Below are 18,426 nucleotides of genomic sequence, written 5' to 3'. Positions count from 1 at the left end.
GGTTTGTAGAACCCTCTACAGAAGGCTGAAGATAATGGCAGGAGCGGACAGAGTTGAAGGGAGCCCCTGGCTTGGCTCTGAGCCTGACCTGTGGGCCTTTCCATTCCCTGACCCCAGGCAGTCAACAGCCCTCTGCCCTGAGACAACCCCACACTGATGAAATGGGCTTTTGCCTGGTACCCCACTCCAGAGCGGTCAGCGCCTGTGGTGGGGGTGTAACAGGGTGACTCTAGCGGGGGTGGCAGAGTCCCCACTTTGTCCCCATGGGTCATCCCAGGCAGCCAGCGCAGGTGGCAGGGGAAATTGAGAGCCAGAGTGTGTGGGTAAGTGAATAGGCGTCCACCCCTTAGCTCATTCTAGGGCATGGCTGCTGCTGTTCTCCCCCTCTGCCATCATCACATTTCCCTCTTTTGCATCATTCCCCTCACTGAACAAACTATTGTAAGAGTTATCTTTAAAGAAATCCTTTTTTGACCCCATCTCCCCTCCAACTATTGCTCTTTTGTTCTATTCCCCTTGGGAATAGAATTTCTCACAGGAGTTATCTATAGCCTTGTCTGCACTTGCTTTCCTCCTGTTCTTGCTTTCCTTCTGCTCTTTCTTTTTTAAATGTTTATTTATTTACTTTGAGAAATAGAGAGATAGAGAGCAAGTGGGGGAGGGGCAGATAGAGGGAAACAGAGAATCCTAAGCTAACTCCAATCTGTCAGCGCAGAACCTGATGTGGGGCTCAAACTTACAAATTGCAAGACCGTGACCTGAGCTGAAACCAAGAGTCAGACACTTAACTGGCTGAGCCACCTCCTGCTCTTTCTTGAACTCACTTCAGTCAGGCCATTGTTTCCACCAGTCCTCTAAACTGATTCCCTCTTCTCAGGGTCTCCAATGACCTCCACATCATCATGTCAATGGTGATTTCTCAGCCTTCCTCTTACCCTGCCAGGGAGCAGCACTGGTCCAGGTGCCTTCCCTCTTTCCCCTGGCTTTGTGCCTCCTCCTGCCCCACTGGCTGTTCCTTCTCCACTTCCTGTGGTGGCTTCTTATCTGCCTCCCAACATGGCCATAATATGTTTTCTGGCTACATTCATTCTCTGGGACCCCATCTTGTCCTGTGACTATCAATAACACCTATATGCCAAGGACTCCCAAGTTATATGTCCAGCCCTGACATCACCCCAAGAACTCCAGGCTCTAATATCCAACACCACACTCAATCTCTGTTTGGAGGTTTACTAGATATCTCAACTCATCATATCCCAATTTGAACTTGTGATTTTCTGCCTAAGTTTTTCCTCACCTTAGTAAATGGCATCACAGTTCATCCACCTGATCCAGTAAAAATATGGCATTATCCTTCCTTTCTGTTATACCACAGACTCTGCAAATTCCACCTTCAGAATATGTTCCATATCTGGTCACTGCTGCCAGTGTTGTCCTAGCCACTCATCTTGTGCCTGGACATCTTAACAGTCTAACAGATCTTCCTGCTTCCATGCTTACCTACTCCAGAGTCTCCGTGCAGCAGCCAAGGTGATATTTTAAGCAGAAATCACATCACATCATCCTCAGCTTTTAGCATTCCATTAGGTTCTTGTTGCACTTGAAATAACACTAAGGCCCTTAACATGTACATCGCATTAATAAGCTCAATCTACCTCTCACCACTCTCCTCCTTGCTCACTCTGCTCCAAGCATGCTGGCCTCCTTACTGTTCCTCCAACACATCAAGCATATTCCTGCCTCAGGGGTTTTGCACTTGTAGCTCCTTCTGCTTGGAACAGTTTCCCCTGATATCTAAACGACCAGCTCTCTCACTTTGTTCAGGTCTCTGCTCAGCTGCTGCCACCTCCAAAGGGCCTTCCCTGATCACCCTATCTAAACAATAGCCTCCTAATGCCTCACTCGCATCAGGCACTTAGTCCCTTACCCTGCTTTATTTTTCCCCATAGTACTTACCACCATCTCACATTATATTAGGTGCTTGTTTCTTCATTGCCCTTTGTCCCCATTAGAATGTCAGTCCCATTAGAGCAGGGACTTGTCTGTCCTGTCCACCATTGCCCCAGTGTCTGTACACAGTAGATGTGAATGAACAGATGAAAGAAGGATTGAGAAAGTGAAACAGCAAATGAGTAAAGGAACAAGCGGCAGCCTGGGGGTCCTGGCAGTCCTCTAGCAGAGGACTCCAGGGTCCTATTCCTTAGATTGTGCAAGGCTCAGACCTGGATGATGCCACCAGTGTTCCCTGCATAGGCAGCCCAAGGGAAGGAACAGGCCTCAGGCTAGGACACAGTGCCCCCTAGTGTCTGGGACACCTGCAGTTCCGGGGTGAGGCCCTAGAATCCTGGAGATCTGCAAAGACATTCTCTTTCATAGACCATTTGGGACCTCACAAATTTTTTTTTGCCATAAAGCAAAGAGGCTTGGATTTGTAATGAAAAGCATGCCAGAACAGAGATCCAGAGTTCTGGGTTCCAGTTCTGGCCATCACCCTAATACTTTGAGCAACCTCCAGTGTGTCCTGGGATTTGCTGAGCTGCCAAGGGCTGGCTTGTCACCATGGGGTGAAGGGGTCTCTGCTGTAGCCAGAGTGACTGGGGATCCCCCTGGCCTTAGCTTGCCCTATGGTCAGCAACCTGAGCGATCATGGGAAGACTTTCCCTGTCATGGGTAAAGTCTTAGGAGGAGCTTCCATAAGTGGGAAGGAAATCTATCTCCCCATGATTTCAACATCCTTCCAGACTTTTCTGTCTGTGGCCAGCACTGCAAACAACCCCCCTGCCCACAAACTCTTTTCACACATTGCATTTGGAGATACTTTTCAGACATCCAGAAGTCTAGCGTGCAATTGGATTCTTAAATCTGTTGCTCAGGGGGACTGGTCTGTGCTGAAGATATATCTTTTGGAATCATGAGCATTTAGATGGTCTTTGAAACTGGGAGATGGGTTTGGCTCACTTAGGGCAGTGGTTTTCCACCTTGGACTCACACTGAAATCACGCGGGAAATTGAAAAAGCACACTGGTGCCCAGGCCCCACCCAGACTGATGGAATCTCAGGCCCTGGGTGCAGACCCAGGCATGGGCATTTTTAAAAAGGCTCCAGGTGGGCGCTTGTGTGGCTCAGTCGGTTAAGCATCTGACCCTTGATTTCAGCTCAGGTCATGATCTCATGGTTCATGATTTCATGAGCCCTGCATCAGGCTCTGTGCTGACAATGTGGAGCCTACTTGGGATTCTCTCTTTCCCTCTCACTCTGACCCTCCTCTGCTCATGCACGCTCTCTCCTACCACTCTTTCTCAAAAATAAGTAAGTAATTAAATATTAAAAAAAATAAAAAATAAAAAGGCTCCAGGTTATTCTGTGTGCAGCCAGAGTTGAGCTACACCGTGTCTGAGGCCAGAGCCCCAGGCAGAAGTCTGGCAGAGGAGGAGTCAGAAGAGGCTGGGAAGGAGAGATTTGTGAGGATGGAAGAAAACCAAGTGGAGTGTCAAATGCTGCTGAGGAGTCAGGGAGGCCAGGTTGCTTTTGTTTTGGGGAGCAAGGAAGTTGGTGACCCTGATAAGAGCGATGTAATGGAGCAGGGGGGACCACGGGGAGACTTGAATTGGCAAAAGGGAGAATAGGAGAAAGTGGAAATGAAAGTAATCAACAACTCTTTTGAGGAGTTTCGCTGTGAAGAGGAAAAGGGAATGGGGAGGGGTCTGAAGCAGAATGCAAGGTCAAGGGGTGCCTGGGTGGCTCAGTCGGTTGAGCACATGATTTTGGCTCAAGTCATAATCTCACAGTTTTTGGGTTCGCGCCTGTGTCAGGCTCTGTGCTGACAGCTCAGAGCCTGGAGCCTGCTTCAGATTCTGTCTCCCTCTGTCTCTGCCCCTCCCCTGCTTGTGCATGCGCTCTCTCAAAGATAAGTAAATACAAACATTAAAAAAAAAAAAAAGAATGTGAGGTCAAAGGTTTCCTTTATTTTTATTTATTTTTTAAAGTTTATTTATTTATTTTGAGAGAGAAAGAGAGAGAGCAAGTGTGCACAAGCAGGGGAGGAACAGAGAGAGAGAGAGAGAGAGAGAGAGAGAGAATCCCAAGCAGGCTCTGCACTGTCAGCACAGACCCTCACGAACCGTGAGATCATGACCTGAGCTGAAATCTAGAATCAATTGCTCAACCGCCTGAGCCCCCTAGGCGCCCCCAAGGGTTTCCTTCAAAGATGTTAAATTATGGAGCATGTTTACATGTGGCTGGAAATGATGATGATGGTGGTAGAATTCATTGGGCTGAGGAGAGGGGACAGCTCAGTGTGCTGAGCTGTGCAGTAAGGAGCTGGGGTTGGAGTGCGGGCTGGGGAACAGACATTTCTTCCATTGCAGGGGTGGAGGGACATGGTGCAGCTGCTGGGGCCCTTGTTGATGAAGTGGTGGAAGGACAAAGGCGTTCACTTCTGTCAGCTGCTATTTCTCCAGGATATCTTTGAGATGAGAATGGGTAGGGATGGAAAGGAGAAGGTAGGAAGGTCTTGGGAGGAGGAAAGCATCTCTCCTGAGAGTCTGTCTATCTGAGCTTCGAGATCACAACATGAGAGAATGTGGTCAGCCTGGTTATGTAATTTCCGTGGCCATGGGCAGCTGCCAGGGTGCAGGCACAGAGGGAAATTGGGTTCATCTGAAGCTGGGTGCTTTGCCAGACAAATAAGATGGAAGGAGAGAGGAGCACAAGGGGGTCACTCCATTGGTGGAGCACAGAATCTAAGTTGGACAAGGATGCGGACAGTGACCGCACAGATGGTGAGGAAAGGGTCATGTAAGTCAATGAGGCTGAAGAGGAGCTTTATGGGCCATGCTAGAGGAAGAGGGCTGGAAGGAGAAAAGGAGGTGGCTAGAGGTGGATGCTTGGAAACAAGATTGTGCCAAGGGAGCATCAATGTCATGAAGAAGAGGTTCAGGATGTGCCAAGGGCATGGGCAGTTGAGGCACAGTTGAGGTCAAGGGGCTGGGGTGGGGGCAGGTTCTTGGGGGGCATGATGCTTTTGTGCATGGAAGCCCCAGGGTTAGTGACCAGAGTAGCATGAGGGCACTAAAGTCTTCAAAAGGTTTGCTTATCTCCTTCTGGAACGTGGGCTTCTTGAGACCAGGACCTCACTGTCTTGAACATGGCTGTGTCCCCAGTGCCTGGCATAGAACAGGCACATAAGTAAAACTCTAAGGAATGAATGCATGCCCGGTAGGTAATTTGAATTTTGTCCTTGACAGTTGAGGAGACTGAGGCCCAAGTTTCCCTAGAAGTGTCTGCACATTTTTAAGTCTCAGTGGAGCAGGCATTTTGGTTGTGCAGATCTTTGAAGTCCCTTTGACCCCCCCCCCCCCGCTCCCCCCCCCAATTATTTCCTCCCCAGCTCAGGCTTCCTGGCCTCCAGTTAGACTCCCTCAAATTTGTTTTCCATGCTGCTCCTTTCTTTATCTGGCTGTGTCTCTCTGCTGAAGATGAGACCAAGCTCATTGCAGGATGGTCAGGCCTCTCATGCTCGGCCACCAACTCCCTATCAGCCTCTTGGAGCCCTCTGTGACCATGCTTTTCCCTTCATCTCAGGGCCAGTGCATACCTACACTCAGCCTGGAAAGCCCTGGGGCTAGCTGCCCATCTGGTAATGCCCTGCCTACCCTTCACACTTAATTCAGAGGGCACCTCACCCATCAGCAAGCCCAATTTCTCCTCCTGCCCTACTGTCCCAGCCATTTTTATTGCCCAGGACTATACGGGCCATAATTATCTGCACCCCATACATCTGCTCTAGTGGACTTGAGCCCACGGGTCGCAAAGGTTAAGTCTGGCTTATGTGTGTCCCCCAGAACCCAGTACAGGGCACTGGTGTTAGGTGCAGTACACGTGAGTGAGGGGCTGTGTGTCCATGTGGATCAGTGAGTGCCATTGCCAGGAGCTGAAGATTGGAGGTGCACAGTGTGGGCTATAAGGTGGGACCAAGAGCAGAGCTGGGAGGTTTTATTACCAGCAAATCTGTACACTATACATTGGGGGGCCCACAGGGCACATGAGGGGTCCTCCCCAAGCTGCCTGCCTTATATCCGCAGGCTAGAGTGGATGCGGGTGTGTGTCCCAGATGTCCATTGTTTGCCCGCCTTCCCGGCCCAGGGAGAGCAGAGCACCTTTCTCTCCTATCGCAGAGATCCATACAAGGCTTTCAGGGCCGGTCACAGGGGGCTGGGCCCTTCCTCCGCTCACGGCTCAGCAGCGTCACTAGCTTGGCCTTGAAGCCTGAGTGAGCACTGGGGCGGCCAGAGCCCCCCACCTCATCACTGTCATCCAGCTCCAGTTCCAGCAGCCTCCGGTACTGGGCCTCCAGGCTGCTGTCGTGGGCAGGGCTAGGCCAACCCAAGTCCTCGCTGTTATGGTAGATGGGGCTGGCCAGGGGGCTGTGGCGGCTGGGACCCTCCTGCTCCGGGTCCCTATCCCTGGGCAGCATGGGACCTGCCTCCAGCATGCACAGGTTCTCATAGAGGTGCTCGGCCTTGCCTGGGGGCACGCTGGCTCGCTTGCACACTGAGGCATAGAGCCCAGGTGCCGACTCATCATGGGGTGCCGGGCTCAGCAGTAGGGGTAGGCTCTGGGGCCCGGGCTCAACCAGGCATGCCCTCCGGGCACTGGGTGGCTCGGGCCCCGGGGGCACCTCCCGTAGCTCCCCTGGTGGGTCCAGTGAAGGCAGGGAGGTGGCCCGAGGCAGGGGACAGGGCCGGGGCCCAGCCAGCTCTGGCAGCCGCTCCCGCTGGCGGCCAATGGCAGCAGCCACAGCCCTGCACAGGTCGAGTGCTTGGGGGCTGCTGAAGGCGAAGAGGCCCTCGCCAGAGTCACAGCGGCGGCCGGCTTCAAAGGAGAACACGCCCTGGACATGGGGGTGGGGGGTGGTTTGGGCGGATTAGAGGTGGAGGGACCCGGGGCACCCCTCCACTTGCCACCCTTCCCAGCAGGGCCAGTGGGGTGGGGTAGCTGCCCAGCACCTCACCTTGTCAGAGCCGAACTTGCGCAGGAAGCGGTAGGGCCAGGTGTAGAGGGCCTGGGGGCTGGAGGGCTCCCTTAGCTGGATGGTGTCTTGGCCTAGCACCAGGAGGTAGGGCCCCTTCAGCTGGCAGCGGGTGGCAGCCTCCGTCCTCTGTACCACTACTGGAAACTCGCCCTCTGCAGGCAGGATGGTGGTGAGGCATCAGGTACAGCCTATATGGGTCCTCCAAAGACCCCAGCCCCAAGTATAAGATGGCTGAGGCTGCACCTGCACCTCCCTGACTCACCTTCCTGCCAGGAGGAGTAGATGGAATTCTCCTCCATGGGGACCAGGCCCCTCTTGGGAGCCTCCACCTCCCCTGATCCTGAGGGATACTCTCCTGTGCCCTAAGGAATGAAAAAAGGCCAGAAGTTAGAGCCCTCACCCCCACTCCTCTTCCCACATCCTTTCCCTGGGCCAGTAAACCAGGACTCCAGGACAAGCAGGAGCACCTAGGGACTTGGGTGCCACTTCCAGCTTTGCCCCTGACCCACTGCATGACCTTGGGCACCCCTCTATTTTCCCACCTGCAACCCCCAGCTTCCCCCTTGAGGGTGCCGAGAGCTGTAAAGTAGTGACACACAAGAGGATGTCCCCATTGCACCTGCACTTGGCCAGGGACTGGGCCTGCCTGTATGTGTCCCTAACAGCTTGGAGTGACAAAGGGGCAGGAGCTTCGGGGATGGGACACATGAGTGAACTGGCTACTAGATCCCCCCCGAGGCCTCTTTCGCCAACTCCCCCTTCCAACTCCTCATCCCCTCAATTCCTCGGAGCTCTATCAGCACCTCCTCCACAACCACCTTGGCCCATAGTAGTATGGCCTGGGTCACATGCAACAGCTTCCTCACTGGTTTTCTTGCTCCTGTTCATTTTCTTCATTTGTTTGTTTTTAATTTAAAATATTGTGTTGAAATACACAAAAGTTACCATTTCACCATTTTAAAGTGTATAATTCAGTGGTTTTGGTATAGTCACAAGATTGTGCAACGATCACCTTTATCTAATTCCAGAATTTGTTCATTGTTCCAAATGGAAACCCTGTACCCATAAGCTGTCACTCCCCGGTCCTCCTTCCCCCAGCCCCTGGCAACAACAAATATGCTGTCTGTCCCTATGGATTTGCCTATTCTTGGTGTTTCACATGAATAGAATCATACTAATATGTGGTCTTTTGTGTCTGGCTCCTTTTACTTAGCATGATGGTCTCCAGGTTCATTTATGGTATTAGCATGTATCAGTACCTCATTCTTTTTTATATGGCCAGGTAACATTCTGTTGTATGGATGGACTATATTTGGTTTATCCATTCATTGGTAATGGACATTGGGGTTGTCTGCACCTTTGAGCTATTGTGAATAACGCTGCTCTGAGTATTCTCATACAAGTGCTATTTGAACACCTGTTTCAATTCTCTTGGGTATACACACCTACTAGTGGAATTGCTGGGTCATATGGCGACTCTATGTTTAACTTTTTGAGGAACCTCCAGCCTCATTTCCTTTTGGTCTATCACAGACCCTGTGAAGCTGTAAAGCTCTCAGTCCCTGGCTCCCCAAAGACCCCCCACCCACGCCAAAGGCTTCTCTCACTCAGAATAAAATTCCAAACTCTGCATGTGTCCTAAAGTAGTTTCAGCTGGTCCCACCATATTCTCCAGTTTTGCTCCCTCCTGGGTTCCTACCCATTCCTTACCCTCCAGCCACGCTGGCCTTTCTGCCCTTTTAACATACCAAACTTTTCCCTGCCTCAGGGCCTTTGCCCACTCTGCTCCCTCTGTTCAGGACGCTTCTCAGACCTTAGTGTCTGCATCACTCTTCCCTCAGATCTTTGCCTGGTGGGTCCTTATTTGTCTTTGAGGACTCAGTCTCACAGTCCCTTCCTGAGAGGCCTTCCCATCTAATGTCCTGCCATTCACCCCTGGTCCTACTCGGGCTTTCATGTTCTCCATAGCATGTATGGCTACTGGAGATTCATTCTGTGGGCTTCTGGGCTATTTCCCTAGGCTTATGGGTGCTTGGCAGGTACTTGCTGAGTGATAGGATGTGAATGAGCATGGAGATGAACAAGGTGGGGGAGTCAGGTGGTCCACCTCTGGCCCCTGGATGCTCTGCCCACCAGCCTTATGCTCACCTGGAAGGCCAGCTGACAGATGGGGCCCATCCACTCCTGGCGATGCTGTGCGGCCAGTAGATGACTGCGCTCTGTGGTGGTGAGCAGGAAGGCACCAGTGTCTCTGGGGCAGTTCTCACCATCAGCAGGCAGCACAGACACGCAGTCAGCCAGGCGGATGACCCGCCGTTCCCCACGCCGGCCAGGTCCCGCAGACCTGTCACCTGCTGGCCCCAGGCCACCATCCCGGACCTCCCAGCTCTCCAGCCGTGCCACACCTGATGGGCCTCCTGCATACAGCAGACCCCATACTTTTCGCCAGGACTTCTGTGGGAGATGAGGATGAGGGATAAGACCCTTGGGTAGCAGTTCTCCCCATAGCTCAGCTCTGCACAAGCTGCTTAGCAAATGCTCCTGACCACCCAGGCTGGCCTCTGCTTGCCCCAGAGGAGGAGGCCTTGCCAGGGCCAGCCCAGCAGGGGGAAGTCTGTGCTTGGGGCCAGTCATCTGTGGGTTCAAATCCACTCCACAAATTGCCTGTGACCCCCCCCCCACCCCCCCCGGGCACTAGTGCCCTCATATCTCAAAAAGTTATGAGAACACAAGGTTAAGGCTTCTGCTGGATCATGTCTCCGAAGTATCTAGCAGCTAAGCAGATCACCTGACACTACCATTATGTTAGTACCCCCTAACACCCAAAGAAAAGATCACTTGGGCCAGAGGGACAAGGCCTGGGGCAGGAGGAAGGCCTTAGTCTCATGATGGCAAGGAAGGAAACATGCAAATAGCGTAAAGCAAAGGAAACAGACTGTTTATCTGACCAGGCAGCAGCTGCAGCTGAGCTGTGAGGGTGTAGGGCCTACTGCCTGGTGAGAAAGGTAAACTCCCCTATGTCCCTTAACAGAGCTGGGAGGAGCTGAGCCCTCTTCTGCAGGGTGGGGCTCCTCCAGCTCAGCCCCCGGCCTTCTCTCAAGGGGCCTAGGTGCCTCTACTACATAGGGCGGAAGGCTGTTGGGTTAGCTACCCTTGCAGCTCTGCTCTGCCCCAAGGTTTGGAGTCTTAGACCCTCCCCACTCTTGGCTTCCCCATCCGTAAGCAAGGCAGACTCTCAAAAAGGCCCACTCAGCCCAACCCACTCAAGCTGAGAATGGGGTTCTGTTCTACTCCCCAACACCTTGCTTGGGTCCCCCACCCTGACTCCCTTCCCCATTCTCCTTGGTCCTGGTAGGCTGAGGCTGGGGCAGAAGCCTACTGTCCTGGGCAGCTGCCTGCCAGCCAGGGTCCTCACCTTTCCAAACTTGACGTGCTGCTGGTAGAGGATGCCGTCCTTGATGGGAGTCTCCAGAGGCTCCATGGCCGCAGCCAGGCCCCAGGGCTGCCACTCCGACGGCCCGAGGAGACTGGTGACAGGCCAGAGGGGAACTCCTCACACTTCCCCTTCTGGCCACTTCCCCCTCCCTCTGTCCAGAGAGGCAGCTGCAGGGCTGAGAGGGGGAGGGGAGCCTGTCTTCAGTAAAGGAGCTAGGAATGGGTAGGGGCATCACATATTTCTCCCTTGGGGTTCAGTTGGCCCAAGGTGCCCACGTGTGCCTGGGCCTGGCAGGGGCGTCAGACCGCTGGATGGCAAATGACCTATGTCTGCACCTGGGTCAGCTGGCTGTGAGTCATAAGTTCCAACCTCTCCTCTGTGCAGGGTGGTTGTACACCCCAGCACCTGACATTCCCACAGCCCTGCCCCAGGACCCCCCCTCTAGCCAGACTGGCCAATTCCCTGCTTTCCCACTCTTGAGCCCTGATTGGTACCCTCTCAGTCCTACTCTGCTTGTCTTTATCTTGGAAATATTTCTTTTTTTTTTTTTTTTTTTTTTAACGTTTTTTTTTTTTTATTTATTTTTGAGACAGGGAGAGACAGAGCATGAACAGGGAAGGGTCAAAGAGAGGGAGACACAGAATCTGAAACAGGCTCCAGGCTCTGAGCTGTCAGCACAGAGCCCGACGCGGGGCTCGAACTCACGGACCGTGAGATCATGACCTGAGCCGAAGTCGGCCGCCTAACCAACTGAGCCACCCAGGCGCCCCTATCTTGGAAATATTTCTAATATTCATTTGCTCCTGTCTTCACAGCCCCTGTCCATTGCCAGCCTCACATCTCCCCTTTGAACCACTGTCCCACAGGGCCCACCATGGTCCTTTCTATCAGCCCCAAACCAACCGGTCTCTCCCCTTCCCAAGCCTTTCCTGGTTTCCCACTGCCCTTGGGTCTAGCCTGGGCTCCTCAGTGCATCACTCAAGGTGCTATGTTCTGGCCTCTACCTCCCTTCAGCCCAATGCCTCCAGGGAACCCCCTATCACTGTGCCACTCCAGCACCAGGCTGCCTCTTCCCCGGGAGGTCCCCTTGAGCACCCCATGCTGTCTGAGCGCCAGCTTCACTGGCCCCACCAGTGAAGCTCAGTCCTCATGGCAAGGCCTGGTCATGTGAGTGTGGGTGGTATGCCCCCCAGTAGGCCCCTAGAGAGTTCACATGTTCTTTTTTAAACTTTGCTTCTTGCTGGGCACCTTTTTTTTTTTTTTTTTTTTTGCCTCACCTTGCCGGAGGCTAATATTGGGGCTCTGAGTGTGTGTCTGAATTCTGGGGACAGACTCATGTCACTCATTCAATGCCACCTTTAGAAAGGAATGTGTAACCAGGCTAAGCAATACCGTTTGGGGTCACATATGGGGTGCGGGCAGGAAATCTTTCCAAGGGTCTCTCCACCTGGCTTTGTATCCAGTGCAGTTCGGGCAGCCCCGAGCTCCAGTAGCTTGACACCATGTCCTTTGCATGCTCATTGCCATTTCAATGATGAGGAAATTGAGGCTCAGAAACATTAGGTAACTTGCCCCAAACCAAACACCAAGTGACAAACATGGCTTGAGCAACTGCTGTCCTGCTGGGATAAGCATGTGGTCTTGCACATGAAGTGCCGGGCACAGAGAAATCGTTGCCAGTGCTCTTCCTCTGCCTACCCCTTGCCAGATGCTGAAATCCTGTTCCATTTGCCAGCGGTCTCCTGACCGCCACCCCGTTATTCATTTCTCATCTGCCTCTGCCACTTACCTAGGAGCTTCCCAGCAGACGTCTATCTGGATTGCCTGGATCCTGAGCCCAACAGACAGCTGGGCATGAGGTGAGGTAAGTGAGCACTAGTGGCTTGAGCAGCAGTCCTGTGGCATCTGCTTACCCCCTTGGTGAGGGGAACAGAGGGTTCCTACTGGGAGCCTGTGTGAGCCGGCAAGCGGGCAGGGGGCCTGAGGCAGGAAGTCGCCTCCCAAGGGGCCCCAAGAGCTTCATTCAGCTGACAGGAAGAGGGAGGCTGGGGCAAGGCTGGAGATTATAAAGAGCCAACCAGAGACCAGAAAACCCAACCATTTCCCCTTGGCCCACCAATGCGGTCTCTCGAGTCACCAATCCAGCTAGCCCAGAGGAGATAGCCAGAGCCCCCAGAAGGGGACCCCAGCTACATGGCTCCTTCCACAACTAAGACCCAGCAGGCTGAGTGTTGGCGGTAGCAGTAGCAGATGCCAGTTCCCTGCCTCAGAGGGGCTATGGAAGTCAGAGGGTGAGGCCTACCCAGGAGGCAGGGGTCAGGTAAGACGAAACACAGAGGCAGGGCTGGGCTGAGACCAGAGAGGCTTGTGCTTTAATGACAACTGGGGTAAAGGGGAACAAAAATAGAATCCTGGGGGACACAGGGAGCAGGCAGCCAGGCCCAGCCTGGCCCAGCCCAGGCCAGCTGGGCCGAGGATGCTGGCTTTTTGTCCAAGGGGCTGGTGTGTATGTGGGAGGTGGCTGGAGACTGAGGCCTCTTGGAGACAAGGTATGATAGATGGCTTAGAAGTCCATGGAGCTGTGAGCCAGGTAATCCTTGCGGCCAATGTTGCTGACCTGCTTGGTCTGCATAGCCTCCAGTTTGGGGCAGTCCGTGATTCGATGGCCCAGGCCACCACAGAAGGCACAGCCACGCTCTCCTGGGGGCACGGGGGTGAGAGTCAGCATGATCACAAGGCCAGGCTCCATATCCCAGACCTTGGCTCCCCCAGGACCTCCTGCCCCTGCCCTCTGATGTGCAGCACAGACTTGTTTTGTGGTGTTCCTGTCATGTCTCCCCCCACCCCCCACTGGGCCCCCACTCCTGCTCCACAGTCACCTCCAATGTCCAGCATGGACTCATCTCCACAGTGTAGCACTTGCAGCACGGGTGGTACCTTCTGCTTAGCCTCTAGCAGCAGGGCTTTGAGGTCCATCAGCACCGACTCATCTGTGGAGGTAAGGATGGAACCATCAGGACCAACCCTGGGCCCTGTAGCCAAGACCCATGTAGCCACAGGCAGATGACCCAGGGGACAGCTGAGGTGGCCCTGGTGGCAGACTTACCACAGGCCTTGTTGATGAAGGTCGTGGCAATACCTGTGTTTCCTGAGCGCCCGGTACGGCCGATACGGTGCACTGCAGAGAGAGGGAACAGATCCTCTGGCCCACTGCCCATGGGTTGGGGTCTAGCCCGCACCGCTGACCCCCAAGCTCCCCACCGTAGTTCTCGATCTCCTCAGGCATGTCATAATTTATGACATGCTGGATGGCAGGGAAATCCAAGCCCTTGGAAGCTACGTCTGTGGCCACCAGGACATCCTTCTTGCCTTCCCGGAATGCCTCGATGGCCTTGGTCCGTTCCTCCTGGTCTGGGGAAGGTTAGGCAGGAGCCATCAGAGTGACAGCAGGAGTCTGGGAAGTAGTGCTAGGCTCACCAGACAGGGAAAGGGTTTAGGTGAGGGGCTGCAATAGCAGCAGAATCCATGCCTATGCATGTACTACTCTGACCTTTGCCCCCATGGATGGCCACCGCTTCGACCCCCTTGAGCAGCAAGTACTCGTGGATGGCATCCACATCTGCCTTCTTCTCCGCAAAGATGAGCACCTGTCCAGAGGACCAACTCCAGTCATGAGGGTTGACTCCAACTGGGCATGCCCAACCTTCTCCAGCATACTACCCCTCACTGCCCTCTCCCCTTCATCCCAGAGGTCCAGGGTCAGCCTGGCTGGCTGCACTCACGGGTGGGGGTGTTTTCTGTAGGCACTCGAGCAGGTATACCATCTTGGCCTCTTCCTTCACATATTCCACCTCCTGCCACCACAGGGGCCAGGTCAGGTGGGCCTGCAAATGGGCTCACCAGCCATGACCCTGCCACAGAGCCTGGGCCCCCAATCCTGGCTGGGAGGGGACCAGAAGCCTATTGTCATCAAGGACTGGTCACCCTAAGAATGTCTGCTGCTAAGGGCTGAGGCTTAGATGAAACCCCCAGTGACCACAAGGTGGTCCCTCAACCCTACTCCAACAGCTTTGATGGAGCCTAGGCAGATCCAACCCTCACAAAAGAGACCCTAGAAGGTGTGCTCATCAGGAGTGCCTGCCTACCTGGATGACATCCAGGCTGGCGGCTCCGGCACGTCCCACGTTGATCGTGACAGGCTTTACCAGGGCACTCTTGGCAAAGTTCTGAATCTTCTTAGGCATGGTGGCACTGAAAAGTAGGGTCTGCCGCTGGCCCTGAAAAAGAGTAGGGTGGGAATGAGGGAATGGGAGGCCTGGGAAGACCAAGGAGCTGGGATGTAGCCCCCTGAATCAGGGCCAGTGGGTGTGCAGTGCAGGGCCTCAGGGCCTGCCACAGTTGAATGTGGCATCCTGGGGAGGGTGGCCAGAAGCCCTGGCCAGGCAGGCATGGGCACCTTGAAGTAGGAGAAGATGGTGCGGATGTCGCCCTCGAAACCCATGTCAATCATGCGGTCAGCCTCGTCCAGAGCCAGGTAGCGACAGATGTCTAGGCTGACCATCTTCTTCTGCAGCAGATCCATGAGGCGCCCAGGGGTGGCCACCATCATATGCACACCACTGGGGATCAAGAAGAGACCCTGAGGTCAGGGCTACCTGCCCATCCCTGCATCTAAGGGCTGGCACTCTGCTCATTCTGCCCTCTGGCCTCTTTCCTGTCTCTCCTCATCTGTCCCCTCATCACTTCCGCCACCCTGCCCTACTTGCAAAACACATCTCTCCTGGAAGGGGCTACAGCTTTCTTGACCACTGCTCTGCTCCAGAGCTCCTACCCAGCCATGAATCACCTCTGCTTGCATATTCTTCCCCCTTCTAGATCACTCACTCCCCTTGCCCCCAGGAGGGTTTATCTAAATCTCCAAATAGGCCTTAGTCTGTGCTCCTGTAACTCCCTTTGTAGGTGTTGACGGGCTCACTTTCCTGGTATTCTGAATTAATCTTTTCTGTATCTGAATCTTCCTTGAGACTGGGAATGCCTTGGAAAGAAGGGTCTGGGTCTGGCCGGTCTGTGACCCCAGAGCCTGGTCCAGGGCATCTGGCATTGTCTCCTAGGGACTACGCTGTGTGGAAAGGCCATGGATCCAGCCCTGCCCTAGTGCCTCAGCTTCCATGATGGACCACACTGGATGGCTCTGACCTTCCTGGAAACCCTGGGTCCCCCACCTCTGTGCCTTCTGCCCAGAATGCCCTGACCCCCTGACCTCCCAAATGTCCCCATTCCATCTGTTGTGCTCCCACAGTACCTTACCACATCCCTCTGTCCCAACCCAACTGATCTCACCATCAGACAAAAAGCTTCTTGAGGACTAGGTCCACAGAAGGTTTCTGTAAGGGTATGTGGGGGTAGTTAAAGCAAAGGGCGCTTTGGCTTATCTAGGGGTTCTGGGGAGGCCCAGGGGGTGCTTATGCTCACTGTCGGATGGTTTCCATCTGCTCTTTGACAGACATGCCCCCAATGCAGAGAGCGCAGCGCAGGAGTGGGGAGCTATCCTCCTGTAGCAGGCGGCAATAATACTCCAGGATGCCGTGGGTCTGCCGGGCCAGCTCCCGCTGCAGGCACAGGGGCAGAGGTTAGCACCAGAAGGCAGGCCTGTCTCTGCCCTGCCCCCCAGCCTGGCTTACTTACTGAGGGACAGATGATGAGTCCATAGGGCCCTTCACGCTTGGAGAAAGGTAACCTCTTTTCTTGTTCCAGGCAGAACATGATGACAGGCAATGTGAACACCAATGTCTTGCCTGAACCCGTGAAGGCAATACCTATCATGTCACGGCCAGACAGGCTATTGGGAGAGAACAGGCCTGATGATCAGGTTCAGTAGAATGCAGGGAATGGGTCTCCAGATGGACACCTAGTGACTACTCCTTCCCATCACCACCCTCTTCAGGGCCTCCCATACTCACATGGTGGGGATGCCCTGGATCTGAATGGGTGTTGGGTGGTGGATGCCTTTCTTCTTCAGGCCTCTCAGGATGGCTATGGAAAACAACTTTAGCATCATCCTTGTGTCTCATGGATACTTTATCAGGCCCCCAAAGCTGTAAAATTAGCACTACCCTCTTTGAGTTACAAATGAGGCCCAGAGAAAGAGAGAGAGAAAAATAGACTTGTCCAAGACTTCTAGGCTGGTGGAGGCAGGATTTGCACCCAGGTCCATTTAAGGCTAATGTCACTTGCCCACTGAAGCTCCCTAATGGCAGAGGACAGTAAATAGGGACAACTAGGGCAAATGTAATTCAAACCTAAAGAAACCCCTCCTCAAATCCCTCCATTCTCACTACCTGACTCATCGCTGTAGATGCTAAGCTCAGGGGAGGCTGGGACACAGGCTCACAGTTGTTTGACCATCAAAGTTCCCAGTACCTGCAGGAAATTTCATTTCCTTGAAGCTCTTTATGGGTGGTGGGATACCATCTCCTTCCACCAGGATGTGATACTTCTTCCTCACGCGCTCATGCCGCTCTTCAGACATGCTCAGGACATAACGGGGAGGTGTCCAACTGTGAGTGGGTGGTGGGGGTCAAGAGAGGTCCCAGGCACAGCTGGCTCTGGGGTGTCCTGCCAGGCTCAGCCACATACCATTCCAAGTAAAGATGACTGCTTTACCACAGACTAGAAAGACATACCTGGTTTTGATTGGATCGTCATATGTGATTCCCTTGGCCATTTCCTTCACCGACATCAAAGCTGAGGAGACAGATGTGGCTCAGGGATGGCTCTTGCTTCCCAGAGGCCAGGATCTTCAGATATAACATGCTTGGGGCTAGGGAGGAGGCTTAGTCCACCTCTCCCCCTGCCTGACTACAACCATACCTCGGCCCTCTGCCACACTCTCCAGGATCTTTTCCTCTTCTTTCAGCTGCTTCTCCTTGGCAGACTCCTTGCGAGCTGAGAAAAGAAGCAGATGTCAGAGACATGCCAAAGCAGTGCACCAAATTGAGCCTCCCCGCTGCTTCCCAGCACACCTTCAGCCTTCTCTTTAAGGTGCTGGTGCTGATCCAGGAGGCTGACGTTGGACTGTGGGCCCAGAGGGATGTCGTCCTCATCTCCCCGGGGCTCGCTGCCGCTGTCCTGCAGCTCCTCCTCCGCAGCTCCTTTGCGCCTTCGTTGCAATAGCTTCTGGAGCTGAGGTTCCACCAGCGCCCCTCAGAGCCAAGCCCAAGACAAAGCGGAGTATCGGGCCCAGGGGGCTTGCGTCAGGATCTTGGCTTTTGGGAGAGGGTCCTGGGCCACGCGACATGGAGGTGCCCTACCCCTCAGATCAGACTGGCAGTCCCTCGTTTGCCTGGGGGCCACGGTCCCAACTACTGACAGCTCACTCCACTGGATGCCACCCTCCCTCCCACACCCTCATTTCTCTTCCGACCCGAGGCCCTCACCAACAGTTGCCGCCGCTGTCGCAAAGGCACGTAAGGCACGTAGTCTTCGTCGTCCTCATCCTCCGCCTCGGAGCGGCTTCCTGTGGCAGTCGCTTCATCTGTGCGAACCCGCTACAGATACACATGAATCAGGCCCAGGCCCCCGCTTTCACAGCTGCTCGCCACCCGCACCGACCCCTACCTCGCTCCCACCTTCCGTTCAGGTTCCGAGTCCTCCATCCTTTGCTGTACGCAGGCGCGCTACGGTAAAACCCCGCCTCAATTTTTGCGTGAGATCCAATCAGATGTGAAGAAGCGGAAGGTCGGCACCTAGCAACGACCTCTGAGTGCCGGATCGCGCAGAGGGACAAACTTTCCCGAGACCCTGTCAGGCAGTGCAGCGTCAAAGTACCCTTGGGCGGCTGCGCATTTGTTGCCAGGGGCGAGGGCGAAGCGTCATACAATGCATTATGGGACGCTGGAGGACTTGGAGCATGCGCTAAACGCTCAAACGAAGACTGGTGGAAGGTCCCACGAGTGGA

At 54.1% G+C, this 18,426-nt stretch overlaps 2 protein-coding genes across 2 annotated transcripts; both read right to left on the bottom strand.

The window, feature by feature from the left end:
* Nucleotides 1-5,390: 5,390 nt before the first annotated feature.
* DOK3 (docking protein 3) lies at nucleotides 5,391-12,728 on the bottom strand. The gene is made up of 6 exons (XM_042945501.1): nucleotides 12,259-12,728; nucleotides 10,449-10,644; nucleotides 9,182-9,487; nucleotides 7,296-7,395; nucleotides 7,013-7,185; nucleotides 5,391-6,892 (listed from the first exon to the last, which is right to left on the bottom strand). The coding sequence occupies exons 2-6, from the start codon at nucleotides 10,512-10,514 to the stop codon at nucleotides 6,194-6,196; spliced, it is 1,344 nt and encodes a 447-aa protein (XP_042801435.1). The 5' UTR covers nucleotides 10,515-10,644; nucleotides 12,259-12,728; the 3' UTR covers nucleotides 5,391-6,193.
* An 86-nt stretch (nucleotides 12,729-12,814) lies between these two features.
* Nucleotides 12,815-18,223, bottom strand: DDX41 (DEAD-box helicase 41). Its single transcript, XM_042945446.1, has 17 exons — nucleotides 18,098-18,223; nucleotides 17,906-18,016; nucleotides 17,492-17,651; nucleotides 17,340-17,414; nucleotides 17,153-17,213; nucleotides 16,890-17,026; nucleotides 16,430-16,502; nucleotides 16,155-16,308; nucleotides 15,942-16,078; nucleotides 14,926-15,088; nucleotides 14,615-14,746; nucleotides 14,252-14,323; nucleotides 14,020-14,116; nucleotides 13,731-13,880; nucleotides 13,576-13,647; nucleotides 13,349-13,459; nucleotides 12,815-13,169 (listed from the first exon to the last, which is right to left on the bottom strand). Exons 1-17 carry the CDS (start codon nucleotides 18,122-18,124, stop codon nucleotides 13,033-13,035), a joined length of 1,869 nt encoding a protein of 622 aa, XP_042801380.1. The 5' UTR covers nucleotides 18,125-18,223; the 3' UTR covers nucleotides 12,815-13,032.
* Between the last annotated feature and the right edge of the window lie 203 nt (nucleotides 18,224-18,426).

This window comes from Panthera leo, chromosome A1 (genome assembly GCF_018350215.1).
Source record: "Panthera leo isolate Ple1 chromosome A1, P.leo_Ple1_pat1.1, whole genome shotgun sequence".
Classification (NCBI taxonomy): domain Eukaryota; kingdom Metazoa; phylum Chordata; class Mammalia; order Carnivora; family Felidae; genus Panthera; species Panthera leo.
The sequence above is the reverse complement of the archived record's forward strand: the minus strand, read 5'-3'. Positions and strand labels throughout refer to the sequence as shown.

Excerpts from the sequence above, each read along its gene's own strand:
- DOK3 (XM_042945501.1), bottom strand. The coding sequence starts at position 10,514 with ATGGAGCCTCTGGAGACTCCCATCAAGGACGGCATCCTCTACCAGCAG. Across the intron at positions 9,488-10,448 it reads AGCACGTCAAGTTTGGAAAG|AAGTCCTGGCGAAAAGTATG; the intron begins GTGAGGACCCTG and ends CATCTCCCACAG. Across the intron at positions 7,396-9,181 it reads TCTGTCAGCTGGCCTTCCAG|GGCACAGGAGAGTATCCCTC; the intron begins GTGAGCATAAGG and ends TTCATTCCTTAG.
- DDX41 (XM_042945446.1), bottom strand. The coding sequence starts at position 18,124 with ATGGAGGACTCGGAACCTGAACGGAAG. Across the intron at positions 16,503-16,889 it reads GGAAATGAAATTTCCTGCAG|CCATCCTGAGAGGCCTGAAG; the intron begins GTACTGGGAACT and ends TGTTTTCCATAG. Across the intron at positions 16,309-16,429 it reads ATCCAGGGCATCCCCACCAT|CCTGTCTGGCCGTGACATGA; the intron begins GTGAGTATGGGA and ends CTCTCCCAATAG.